Source organism: Papio anubis, chromosome 3, assembly GCF_008728515.1.
Source record: "Papio anubis isolate 15944 chromosome 3, Panubis1.0, whole genome shotgun sequence".
NCBI lineage: Eukaryota > Metazoa > Chordata > Mammalia > Primates > Cercopithecidae > Papio > Papio anubis.
The window spans coordinates 83,368,240-83,382,098 of NC_044978.1; the positions used below are offsets into that span (position 1 = coordinate 83,368,240).

The window sequence follows — 13,859 nt, forward strand, 5'->3', positions numbered from 1 at the left end:
TGGGGGCTGTATGACTTCCTAGGGTTTGGAAGTATGTGAGACTCTTCACAGGTTCTCACAATGTCTTGATGTGGGGGGATGTTACTGAGATTTTGAGCCTGGTGGGCCAAAAATACTAAACATCCTCCAATAAAAGGGCCACTCCATGAAGATTTGTTTTACCCAAAATGCCTATAATGCCAACACAAAAATGCCCCTTTCAAGATGATCTATCTTCTATATAATTCTTGAAATGTTGCTATGAAATAATAATACCTACAGAAATTAAAATTAATATTACCCAGAGTAACTTACTACTAAAATGTGTTATTGGCTCAAGCATGTTTCTATGATTCCCAAGATATATTTTATAGAACTCTTAGAAAATAAATGTTTTACCATGGAACAAAATAAATAACATATGACTCTCAAATAAAAGTCTTTCTCAATAGGAAGGCACCAATATATAGTATGTTAATAAGTGTCATATCCTCAGACAGTACTTTTGCCTTTTCTGTAAGGACTCAAGGCATTTCCAGAGACTTGTTTAAGAAAAGCATAGCCCGCTTGAGCCCAGGAGTTTGAGACCAGCCTGGGCAACACAGTGAAACTCTGCCTCTACAAAAAATGCAAAAAATCTTCTAGATGTGGTGGTGTGCCCCTATAGTTGCAGCTGCTTGAGAGGCTGAGAAGCAAGGATTGCTTAAGCCCGAGAGGCAGAGGTTGCAGTGAGCTGAGATTGTTTCACTGTACTCCAGCCTGGGCAACAGAGTCAGATACTGTCCCAGAAAAAAGAAAAAGAAAAGCACAGCTTTCTAACTTAATATATTATTAATATTTCACATGCAGACATAAACTAAATATTGATTTTAAAAACAGCTTTGCCACTGGTTACCCCTAGAAACACAATCTGTGGTCCTCTTAAATTTCCATCATAGTAAAATCCTCACTAATCCACTTAAAAAATATTAAATGATTTTAAAAATCCCCTGTTTAAATCTACTAATTTTGACATTAGTATTTGCTTGAGTGCATGTTTTATTTCTGACTCCAGAAAAATAAACGAAAGTAGCTTTCCTTTCAACCTCACTATTTAATTTGCATTTATCTGTGAATATAAATAACTTACAAAGTCATGACACGAATTTAAGGCATTACTTAGGGTGTCAGAATAGCCCATCTCATCGTCTTTGTTGTATGAAATCTCCTGAAGGTCCATTACACTCTGCAGAGCCAGGGGCATGGCATCCTGAAACCCAAGAACAAAGTTACAAAAATGGCAAGTTTTGAGGTCAGTATAATTAATGTATCCCAAATGTGGACTTCATCAGCATGACTCTTAATTATCACTAAGAGGTTATTAAAAAAAGGAACAACAAACATTTTATAAATGCTCTGTGCAATCAGGTTGCTTGGAAGAATATATTTCCTTACATTTTCCTTATGCCACTTTCTCGTAGTACTCAGTATATGACCCTCTTTGATTAAACAGTCCATCTTAAATTCCCTCATTAGCTATTCTTTAGCTTGCAATTCTTACAAATTCCTTATTTTAAAAATCACTCCTCTTTGATTTAAATTCATCAATTTTCCTTAGAAAATTTAATGCTCTCTTTAAGAGAAGATGCTCACATTTTTTGTTGAATCAATTAGTGGAAATAGAAGACTTTCCTGTAGATGTTCCCAAGAGCCATTTACTCCTTGAAAGATATGTAAAGGACAGGGGTCTCACTGCTCTCTGGCTGTTATAACTGTTTTTGGTTTTCTTTTCACAGAAGGCAGCACTTTAGGAGGCAAATAGCAAACCTGATTGTAAGGCAGGCTTTGTATCAGATAATAAATAAGAACAGAGTAGTATATGTTCTTATATAACATGGAAACTTGTCTCCAAATCATTCTGATATTTTATCGAAGAGTGCAAACAACTGCTTCCAGAAACAGATATCCAAGATATACAAGAGAAAAACTTCTGGAATATAGAAGGGGACCGTTTAGTAACTGATTTACATGTAACACTACGAACTTTCTATGTCTCATGGTCATAGCTATTGTCAAGGTGGCATGAAGGACACTGTTTCCTCTTTATGAGATCCATTAGAAGAAACCTGACTGGTTTTTCTACTGAGCATAATCATACTGTACTTCAATTAGTTGGTTGAAATCAGTGATTCTCAAAGGGTCAGGACAACTTCTTATGGGACTGGAAATTTCTGGGAGTATTTCTGTTTTCTAACATAATCTCATGGGAGCATTTGCATATTATAGTTAATAAGATTTTGTAGTTCAATTTATTTTCCTTTATATTGATGTTTATACTTATTTTAGGTACTACAAAGAGATGTGTTAGTAGTACAAACAAACAAATTTTCTGTGTCTTGCAATTTTGTGTTAATGAACTCATCTCTGTTATAAAGAAAGCATGCTAATGGTCCATAAGGCAATCATCTGAGCAAAAAAGTCCCACAATATGACTATTTGGACTGGGGAGGGAGTGGAGCAGGTAAGAGGTCAAACAGCAAAACACCTCTTTATCTTGGCTTCCTTTACCAGGAGTTTGCATCCTTCCAATTTTGATCCAGTGTCATAATATAAAGGAAGGAACAGTCACATTTACTCTTCAAAATAACCACGGAAATCAATGCTTTGTATCAGATGTTCCTGTAGAACACTGAAAATAGTTGTGTCTCACCTACCTGTATGTGTTGAAGACAGAGTGAAATGTTCTTCACACAAAGCCTCACAGTCTTTTCTAAAGCTCTAAACAGCTTTTCTTCTCTGTTAAAGGTATTGTCTTTAACCTAAAATATATATGAAATTATTTTCATAACTCAAATGAAATAGATATTTTTAAAAATAGCACAGACCATATTGGTCCAGCACATTACAAAAGAAAATTCTTTGATGATATGAAAACATTTGATGATATGCTGTCTTAACACATACTGTCTCTGTTGGTACATAGCACAACTGATGCTCAGTTAGTGTAGCAAAGCCAAGTCCTGTAGTTCAAATTGCTGTTGTTAATTTCCACATAGCTTCACCCATGCCATGGTAGATGTGGGATTGTAAAACTTTCTCTGTAGTTTTTAATGGCGTGTATTATGTACGGACTCAAACCGTACCACATTTTTGGGTTTATAAAATAGCCACATTTCATCTATTGACTGGAACTTATTGTTTTGTTCGTATGATTCATTCCAATTTATTTCACAGTGCTTATTTAGAAAATATTCTTAAATTCATGGTTAAATAAATGTGGCCTGTAATCCCAGCATTTTGGGAGGCCAAGGCACGTGGATTACAAGGTCAGGAGTTCGAGTCTGGCCTAGTCAATATGGTGAAACCCTGCATCTACTAAAAATACAAAAAGTAGCTGGGCGTGGTGGTGCGCACCTGTAGTCCCAGCTACTCGGAAGGCTGAGGCGGAAGAATCTCTTGAACCCAGAAGGTAGAGGTTGCAGTAAGCCAAGATCATGCCACTGCACTCCAACCTGGGTGACAGAGCGAGACTCTGTCTCAGAAAAATAAAGGAAAGAAATGTGAAAATTATTTATCAACTCAAATTTGAAGGTTAATAAATAATCTTAGCAAAAAGAATCCTTCTGTTAAGATAACTCAGCAGAGTTAAGATAGTGTCACATGTATTCAGTTATTTTTTGTCATCTTACATGTACATCCATTAGAATTCAGAAAGATGGTTTTTATGCTGTGGTAATTTCTAGGAGCACACATTTATTACTGCTATTAATAGCAAGCAGTATTTCTTGGCAATTAAAATGGCTACAAAACAAGATCTGAACCAGTCTCATCCTGGCAAAATCTGTGTGAACATGCAAATGCTTTATGGGATGGGGTATGTATTATTAAGTTTGACACTGGGTTGTAACCATAGCAGTTCTTGGTTCATACGTTTTTAAATTTAAGATGGTTGATATTAGAACTAAATGGATCAAAAATGGTGACATTTTATTTTATTTTTAAATTTCTTAATATTGTTTATTTAGAAAGCTTTTGATTAAGTAGGCAGCAGAGTTCTTTGTAATCCCCACAAAATCCAGCATCCTCTGCCTTACGGTTGCTATGCTCCAACTCAGTCTAGTGTGCATAACAATATGCTAGGGCAGATTTTTTAAAATGTAGTTTCCTAGGAGTCATCACCAGATATTTTATTTTGTACATCATCTGGCTAGGACCCAGATGATTCCAAAGTAGAAGGTTCAAGAATCACACTGAGAGAAATATTGCCCAATTCTACTTTCCTATAAGCAAGCCTTTTCCATGTTGTTTTCTTTTGCTGGAATATGCTGCTGTTCATTTCCTGCCTTGCAAAATCCTGTTTATTTTTAAGGACTGGTTCAAATGTCACCCATTCTGTAAATCCTCCCTTTTCTCCTATTCTTCGAACTGTAGAAAATTAATTTCTCTCTCCTATTTGCTCTCATAATCCTGGTTAATGGTTTAAGTGATTCTCTCCACTGATGGATTTTGGTTGTTTCGGATTAACTATTGTTGTTTTAATGAAAATAATAGCGAACATTTGTTAAACACTGACTATGTTCCAGACACTACTAAAACGTTTCTTCCATTTTCTCATTGTAATCCTTACACACATATAATGGAATTATGACTAATCCCATTTTAGAGATAAAGAAACAGAAGCTTCAGGAGGTGTGGCAGAGATTGTTAACATTCCTCCTGCTGTCCCTTTATTGATAGAATGCACACCTCTAGTTCAAGTTGGACACTTGGCTGCCCTGCTAGAGACTACATTTCCCAGACTCCCTTGCAGCTGTCTCTGCCCTGGTAACCAGGTTTGTGCAAATAGGATGTGGATGAAGCCTTGTTTTTCATGTCTGAATCTTGGCCTTATAACATTTCTTTGGGACTTGAAAGAAGACACGGCAGGAATCCAGCTTCAACCAGGCAGATGAAGACAATATGTTTAGAAAAATCACTGAGGGAACTGGGTTCCTGAAGGACCTTATGAAGCAGAGGTCATCTGGATTCATATCTCAGGACTCTTAAAAGAGAGAAAGCGGCCAGGAGCAGTGGCACATGCTTGTAGTCTGAGCTACTCAAGAGGCTGAGGAGAGAGGATCCCTAGAGCCCAGGAGTTTGAGGCTGCAGTGAGCTATGATAATGGCACTGCACTCTTGTGCAGCTTGGGCAACAGAACAAGACCCTGTCTCTAAAAAAATTAAAAAGAGAGAGAAAGAGAGAAATAAACAGCTACCTGATTTAGCCTACTATGCCTTTGGAATCTCTTTGTGAACAGATATGTGGTCTTTACCCTGGTTAATATGGGGAGTTAAAGAAACTTACCCATGGTGTAGTAGGATCAGGATTCAACCCCAAGCAGTCTGAATTCAGAACCTACACCTGTTCATCTTTGTATTCCCAATCTCTAACATGGTGCTGGATGCAAGAGAGTTCAATATATGTACGATGAATTGAAGAGAACCTTCCTCTTGGGTAATAGCTTTATACCCTAACTCTACCAATATTTCACCTGAGCTGCTGACAAGTGCAAAATTGATTGATTTGAGATTTATCTCTTTTCCCGTCAAGCCTATGCAGCTGATTTTCTGATTAACAGTAAAATGCTTCATTGCTGACAGGACATCCTCTCAAAAGATTAAGGGGAAAAATCTAATTAATATCCCTTCAGGCGACTTTAACTACAATTCACTTTTAGTTCACAATTGAGAAATACAAGAAGCTGATGATAAATATGTTAAAGAATATAACAGCTTATTCAAAAGCCTGCCCAGAATTAGAGGCTGCCCAGAATTCTTAATAGAATTGTCTTGAGTCAGAAGCAAAATCCCAAAGACTGGGGGAGAATTGTTTGCACCACATTTACACATGCCTATCTCTATTATGGCTACAATCTCTTCTTAAATAAATTTCCAATTTGATTTTAATATAGTTGTCTTTAGTTGAAATGTCTTCATTGTCCTTTCTCTGATATGTAAGCATATCCCATAAATGTCCCAAACTTCTTACACTATAGTTCCACATTGAGAAGAAGAACCTCTTACATGCAATGGACTCAGTTAGCCCCTAGAAGGATATAAAGAAGTAAATACAAAAATAATTCAAGCCTTATGTTCTAAGAATGTACATGTTGGTAAATTCAGTACAGTCACAAGAGGAAACAAGAACATGACTTGGAAGGAAGAAGTTTATTATACTCACAGGTCCCAGAGAGAGGAGTCACCACATGCCACACAGAGCCAGAGGCAAAGCACCAGGTTTTGGTACAGTAGCAGAAGATAGGAGTAAAGAGAAAGTCTAGACCAGAACCTCTGTTAGGATTTCCTTGGGAAAGGTGAGGCAGGAGCAGAGTAAAGAGTTTAGGACTGGCTATTTTAATTTACCCCATAGGGGTAATCTCTAGTTGCTAGTACTGGGCCCTGAAATGATTTAGGGCAAGGGTTGATGCCCTAAATCAACCCTTGGCTTGATGTGTAAGAATTAGATAAGGATGTGGTTAGAGCTATAGACTCAAGATTGATTGGTTTGCATATGGAAGTTGTGTTCCAGTCATTTGCTATCCCTAAGAATTGGCTAGCCCTAGGAGGGCAGTTTGCTCAGCCAGAAAGGTATTTTAAAATGACAAAACATTATAAAATACAGGAAGTAAAAAATACGATTAATACACCATGTATGAAGGACTTTACATCACATAAGAAGAAAAGTCTGCACATTCAAAGGCAAATAACCATACCAGGCGATGATATAAAATAATAATGATGATATTTATGATAATAATGACAGCCAAAGTGTATTGAGTGTTTACACACTGTGTTAGGTGCTTTCTTTATATATGCATCATCTCATTTAATCCTCACAACCATCCCATTTGTTAAGTACTAGGAGAATCCGAATTTACAGATGATTACATTGAATTTGTTATGTGCCCCAAACAAATATTTACTAAGTGGCAGAGGTAAGGTTCAAACCTTCAAAGATGTTGTTCCTAATTTCTTCCCTGTGCTGACCCCTGCACATATGAATAGTGTCAAGATTGAAATACAGAGTCAATATATTAGCCGTTTCCAGAGGTTGAAGGGGCTACTTCTACCTAAGTGGTCAGAAAGCTGCAAAGACTTAATGGAAGGAGAAAAGACCACAGCAGCTCCCAAAGCTGTCTGAAACCAACATGAACCACCATAGGGTTGCCTCTTGTTCAAACTAAAAATCTTAGCGATATTAATATGTGAGTGATAAAAATAGGCAAAGGAGAAGGAAAAAATAAGGACTATATAGTATACTAAGAACTATCTTCCCCAATTTTGGTTAGAAGCTCACTGTATTACTATCTCAGGACCATGAACTTTGCATCTTGTGATTCTCAAAGAATTGCAAGTGTGTTCCATTGATAATTTACTTTAAAATCATTGGTTTCAAAATACCTAGAGTGTTTGCAAAAATACAGACTTCTAGATTGCACCCTTGAGGCAGGTGGAACCCTAGAATCTGTCTTTCAGCAAGCTTTTTAGGTAATTCTTAACGCACCTTAAAGTTTAAGAGTCTTTGCTAATCCATCTATTATTTATTAGGGATTGGGTGAAAGTGGCTCAAGCTAGGCTAAACAGCTGACACAGGACTGTTACTCATATAATGTGCATCTGGGGAGTGAGGGAAGAGGAAGGGGATAAGGAGTAGGAAAAAAAATCGCACTAAGTTATGCCTCTAAACACTTTGTTTATATAGATGAAATAAAGATAAAATGAATATCAAGGGAACCCTGAAGAAAAGTACAACTTTTAAGAGCAGAAGTGAAACAGGATGGAAGAAGGGCATTGCCTTGAGGGAGAATATGTGCTAGTTGATGATGATCATCAGGACTCCTGGGGCAATCTTATGTCCCATGTCCTATGTCCATGTCTCTCTTTTATCTGTTTCTTGAGTAGAAGCACCACAGCTAAGACAGTGTCAATCGTATTCCCACTCCCACCCCTATTTTCCAGAGAGAGAGAGAGAGAGAGAGAAGAGAACAGCATTGGGCAATTACCTTGATTCTCAGTATTCTAGAAATAGTCCTCACAAAACAAAACCTCACAAAAATATCAGCATTCATGTTCCCTGGGAAAACGTAGGTGGTCCAAGAAGAAAAATTACCTGTGATTCTCCTCTGGTCAGAATCTTCAAATGATTTGTCACTCTTTTTGATTTCTTGCTAATTGAATGAATATTTAGTTTAGACAATTTGTCTTTAAGTGATTCATCCTCGTCATTCTTCTTGTATTTTAGAACTGAAAAGGAAAAATGTAATAACATAGCTGAACACATGCAGCATAGAAAGTGTGCACTTCACCCAAAGTTTTCAAGATGAGTATTTACATTCAAGATAAAGATGTATATGATTTTTGAGCCTCTGCTGCAGAGGCCCTATGCTCTAGCCCCACTGCCCAGCCATGTCCCAGTCAGACACCCACCCCAATGACCTCCAGAAACAAGGACAAAAGCCCCTCAAGGTTCAAGTTTTATTTATTAATATTAAAGTAATCCCTGATACTAGAAAAAGTTCTCCCTCTCATCTCAGATAATACATTTATTATCTGAGGCCTCTGGAATGGGGAATCAAGATCTAACTAAAGAAAAGACAACTCAGCCTGGCGCGGTGGCTCACACCTGTAATCTCAGCACTTTCAGAGGCCGAGGTGGGAGGATCACGAGGTCAGGAGTTTGAGACCAGCCGGGCCAATGTGGTGAAACCTCGTCTCTACTAAAAATACAAAAGTTAGCCTGGCATGGTGGTGCGCGCCTGTAGTCCCAGGTACTTGGGAGGCTGAGGTAGGACAATCTCTTGAACCCAGGAGGCGGAGGTTGCAGTGAGCTGAGATTGTGGCACTGCACTCCAGCATGGATGACAGAGCAAGAAAAGAAAAGAAAAGAAAAGACAACTATACCCAATGTAAGGAGACCTCAGATCCCAGAGCAGGTCTTCACTGGCTGAGAGATTTGGGGCAAGCTGAATAACCTCTCTGAGCTTCACTTATTTATCTTTGCAATCATTTTCACCTTTCATATTGTTGAAAAGATTAAATGTCTCTAACATTCAGTGTTGGTAAAGGTGTAGGGAGATGGACAATCTTACAGACTGCTGATGAGGATTAAACCAACACATTTTTGTAGAAAACAATTTGGCAGAAACTAACAAAAAGGAAAATATTCATAGTCTATTACCAGGAAGTTCATGCAGAGAAATCTGCTTTCTATAATCAAGTATACAAAGTTTTATTTGCTAGAGCATTTTTTCTAACAGCAAGGTATTAGGAACATCTAAATGTTTATCCCTAGAGAAACAGTTTAATAAATAATGATATACTCATAAACAAAATGCTATGGAAACATTAAAAAGAAGGCAATATTAATTGAAAGAATGTTCATGATATATGATTAAGTTTTTAAAAAAGCGAACTGTAGTACCATTTATGTTGCAAGAAGTATGGAAAGAAGGAAAAGGGAGAGAGGGAGAGAAAGAGAGAGAGAAAGAGAGAGGAAAAGAGAAAAGAAGACACAGTACGTCTGAAGAAAACAATAAAATGTTAGCTATGCAAACTGGAATCATTGTGGGAAGGGAAGAATTTTACTCTTCATAACTTTGAAATAGTTTAAGCAAACAGAAAAATATAAAGAATAATATAACAGCCATTATCCAAATCCTTGTCATGTCTTAACATGTTCCTTTGTTTCCAGTCTTTTTATTTTTAAAATAACTCACCTAACAGTTGGGGCACCCCGATCTCCATGGATGATCCCTAAAGGGAATTGTTATCCTAAATAACTGGGCTTATTATATCTGTATCTATTTGTATGCCTTTACTGTGGATGTTTGGAATCATACAATACATTTTGGATGTTTTAAAACTTCATAAAATAGTATCATACTGCACATATTATTCTACCACTTACAAATTTACTTTAAGAAAACCCCTCCGGATTGTGTTTTTGAGATTAACCCATTGATACATATACTTTTTTATTCAGTTAATTTTTATCTTCTTGTGGTATTGTAGTGTATAATATGCCATTTATCTATCCACTATCTGGATTAATGTGTCTTTTTAATTTGCATTTATGAACAATGCTAGTTACCAGTACATCTCTCTTTGAGCACATGGGCAAGAGTCTGTCTTGGGCAAATACCTAGAAATTCATTTTCTGAGTCTCTGATGTGTGCATCTTCAACTTTACTAGGTGTTGTCAAGTTGTTCTCTAAACTAGTGATTCCAAGTACATTCTCACCTGTACACTGAGATTAAACATTTAATGTATTCATTACTTTTTCCTCTCAGTCTCTTGGACTGGAAATGGTATGTTAGTGTGATTTCAATGATTACATTTCCCTGAGTATAAATGAAGCTTAGAATTTTAAAACTGTGAATTGCTTCTTTTTCTGATGAACATTTTTGTATTAAAATGTTTTTGTATTGATTTAATGTCAATGATTATATAGTCTGGACGGTGATCCTTTGTGTACTATCTCTTTGTTTTGTTCATGGAGTTTTCTTCCCCCATAGCATTTACTTTTTACTCTGCACCTTTCTTTTTAATTTACTAATACAAATATACGACTTTTGAAATAAATATCAGAAAATAAAGCAAAAATAAATAAAGTGATTGGATCATTTAGTTCTAAAGTACTGCTGTGGCTTTAATGTCAAACTGAGATTTCATATTAGGAGTACAATGCCAACTAAGAACTTATATGAACACAAATCACACTGAGGGAGGACCAACAGCCTAGCTCAATGCATTACTACCTCTGGGATGTATAGGAACCATGTAATTATCCCTTCTGTTTTGAAATTTTACATTAAACACTAATTTTTTATTTTAGTTTACAAATATTTAACAACAATTTGTTAATTCTAGAAAGAAGTATACTTGCTCACATCAGTAGAGAAATTATTGCCCCCAAAGCTCCATTCTCTGTGTGCTAGAACCAGATTAATCCAACATACTAGATGGCCCCCGTCACCTGGATCTACCCCTTTCCTGGATGCTTTCAGGATTCGCTTCCCACTGCTACTGCAACGTGGCCATTTCTCCTTCTTACAACACATATTTCCAGTGACAGGAGGACTATATGCAATGGGTATCTGCATCCCACAATATGTCACCAGAATTGCAGTGGTCCAATGAAGTTGAGTATACGGCTGCTTGATTTATTTTTTATTTCATTTTTTGTGCCTCTTAATCTTCTCCTTAACCCAGCTGACAAGGCAAAACCACACTCTTCTCCCCAGCTTCTAATTCTAGATTTCAAATGATCAGTTCACTGCAGCTGCTATAACTACTTAAACATTCTGATTCTCAGAAACATGAAGTGAACACTCCAATAATGGAAAACAACCAATTCATCATGTCTCTTCCTACCTAAATCTTTCCTTCTTTTAAGTTCATTGATGTTAACATTAATGTCCTTCACAGCAGCAAAAGCATCATCCAGTGCTCTGTAATCTGGGTGAGAGGGAGGGGTGGAATTCCGAAGTTCGCACAGTAACAGGGGGTATTTCATCACACGTTGAATTGGTTTGATCATCAAAGAGCCCATGTCCAGTAAGTTTGATTTGCCTCTACAATAGAGATAAATGATATCGTTTCACAAACATTTGTTTTATTAACTCATTTTCATTTTTGTGTGTTTTTATGATTACTTCTAAAACTTTTTCTCTTCTTTTCCATTTGTATATCTAAAATTTCTAAACAAAAGCAAGAACAAAAGATGACAGAAAGAAGCAAGTCTGAAAGACCCTACTATGAAACAAAAACCTAAAAGAAACAAGTATATCTTTCCACCAAATGGTCTGAAAGCATGATTTTCATCCATATGCCATGTACAGTTTACAAGGTTTTTTATAATTGGCTTTATAATATAATGGGAAACAATTTCAGAATGTATTTTACCATGACAACACAGAAAAATGCATTTTTCTGATGGCATTTTTGTGATTATTATTGAGGAGAATAACCATTTAAAAATCTAAACAGAGACTTGCAAGTTATAGTCAAAAGGAAGTCTTGGCCTCTCTCTTCCACCAAATTGAGAAGTTGCATTTACAATGTTTTGGAGATTCTACCACAGTCCCCAAAAGGGACTTCTGATGAATGTGATAATTCTCTAGTTATTATTATTACTATCCCTGTCACTAATCATTGCTATCACACAGTGACATTCCATGTGGAATTCTTAGTCAACAGATCTTCAAATGACTATACAAAAGTGAGACTCGTGCCTGACTTTTCCTTTAGCAACTTCTGAGACGAGGTTGGAGCCATTCCAACCGGTTAGGCAGTTCACAGGAGGGGAAGAAGCTACAAGCGTGGTCATGCCATTGTCTGACCCACTCTCATTGATCATTCGGACACAAGGCAGTGATTTCTGAAAGCTTCTTTATGCAGAGACAAGTAAAGATACACTGTAGATAGGAAATACAGACACTGTTTTCAAATCCCAATAGGTGGATGTTTTATACTTCAATAATTTTTTAAAGTATTACTATGGATAAATGACTGACCATATTATTATAACAGTAAAACAGCTGTACAAATGTTGAACAAAATTAGAAAAGTCGCATCATTAGAAAGGGTCGGGGGCCAGGCACAGTGGCTCGGGCCTGTAATCCCAGCACTTTGGGAGGCCAAGGAAGGCAGATTACTTGAGCCCAGGAGTTCAAGACCAGCCTGGGCAACATGGCAAAATCCCACTCTAGAAAAAATTTCAAAAGTCAGCCAGGCACAGTGGCATGCACCTGTAGTCTCACATACACGGGAGGCTGAGGTAGGCAGATTGTTTAAGCTGAGGAAGTCGAGGCTGCAGTGAGCCACTGCACTCCAGCCTGGGCAATAGAGTGACAGCCAGTGGCAAAAAAAAAAAAAAAAAAAAAAAAAGTAGGAAGGCATCTTAGAGACCATCTAATTAATTTCATTTGATAAATGAGAAACAAAAGAATGTATTATCACATGTACATGCACACATGTGCAGAAATACACACGCACATACATTCACAAATGTAACCTAGTCACTATCACATCTCTCCATTTGATTTTATCATATCACCGATCACTATCTGGAATCATCTTGTTTCCCTGTTTGCCAGTTTATGATCAGTTTCCCTGTCACCACTATACCTCCCACATGGCATACAGTATTCTCTCAATGCATATTTGTAGACTGAGAAATGATAGAGTTCTTAGATTTTCTGTAATGTGCTTTTATTTTATACTGAACATTTTTTCCAAAAATGTGAATAAATGACTGAGGAATTTTGTTCACATGCAGAGAAAATGATGATAGCGTAAGAGAGACAAAGACTAAAGCAAACCCAAAGGCAACATTTTTTAAAAAAGAAAACCAGAATAAATATTAAAGGTCTGCAAGGGAGTAAAGAGTTGCTTTAATAGGCTGTATCTTCTACTTCATATCTATTTGCACCAAATCTATTAAGGAAGAAAAAGAGGAAGGTAAGGAGAGAAGGCGACAGAAGGGGAAGGAGGCAGAAAGCGGGAAAAAGGGAGACTTGGAAAGAGGGAGGGGAGAGACTGATTATTGGTTTCCAAGAGGACTGAGTGAAGTAGATTTTTAAAATAAATCTGTTATAAATATTGAAAACTGTTTTCAGGATTTATACTGAAAAAATAACTAAAAAAAAAAAAAAAAAAAAAAAAAAAAACCCAAAAGGTATTTTCTAACTGATGGCATATCAGTAGCAAAACCTTTAAATATAAAGCACATTTTCTTATATATCGTAAGCAGAGATTCTTCAATAATACAACAGTTTAGTCATTTAAGTAGAAATAATTCCCTTAAATAAGAAACAAGTCAAGGATATGAAAGGTATTAACTTGATTAGAGGAAATCATAT

General features: G+C 36.7%; 1 protein-coding gene across 1 annotated transcript in view; it reads right to left on the reverse strand.

Moving 5' to 3' along the window:
* ARHGEF38 (Rho guanine nucleotide exchange factor 38) overlaps positions 1–13,859 on the reverse strand; it is a 132,934-nt gene that overhangs the window by 17,622 nt on the left and 101,453 nt on the right. The window contains exons 6-9 of the mRNA XM_003899050.5: positions 11,371–11,570; positions 8,107–8,240; positions 2,673–2,777; positions 1,109–1,228 (exon numbers count right to left, since the gene is read on the reverse strand). Coding sequence (XP_003899099.2) covers positions 1,109–1,228; positions 2,673–2,777; positions 8,107–8,240; positions 11,371–11,570 — 559 coding nt within the window. The remainder of the gene's footprint in view (positions 1–1,108; positions 1,229–2,672; positions 2,778–8,106; positions 8,241–11,370; positions 11,571–13,859) is intronic.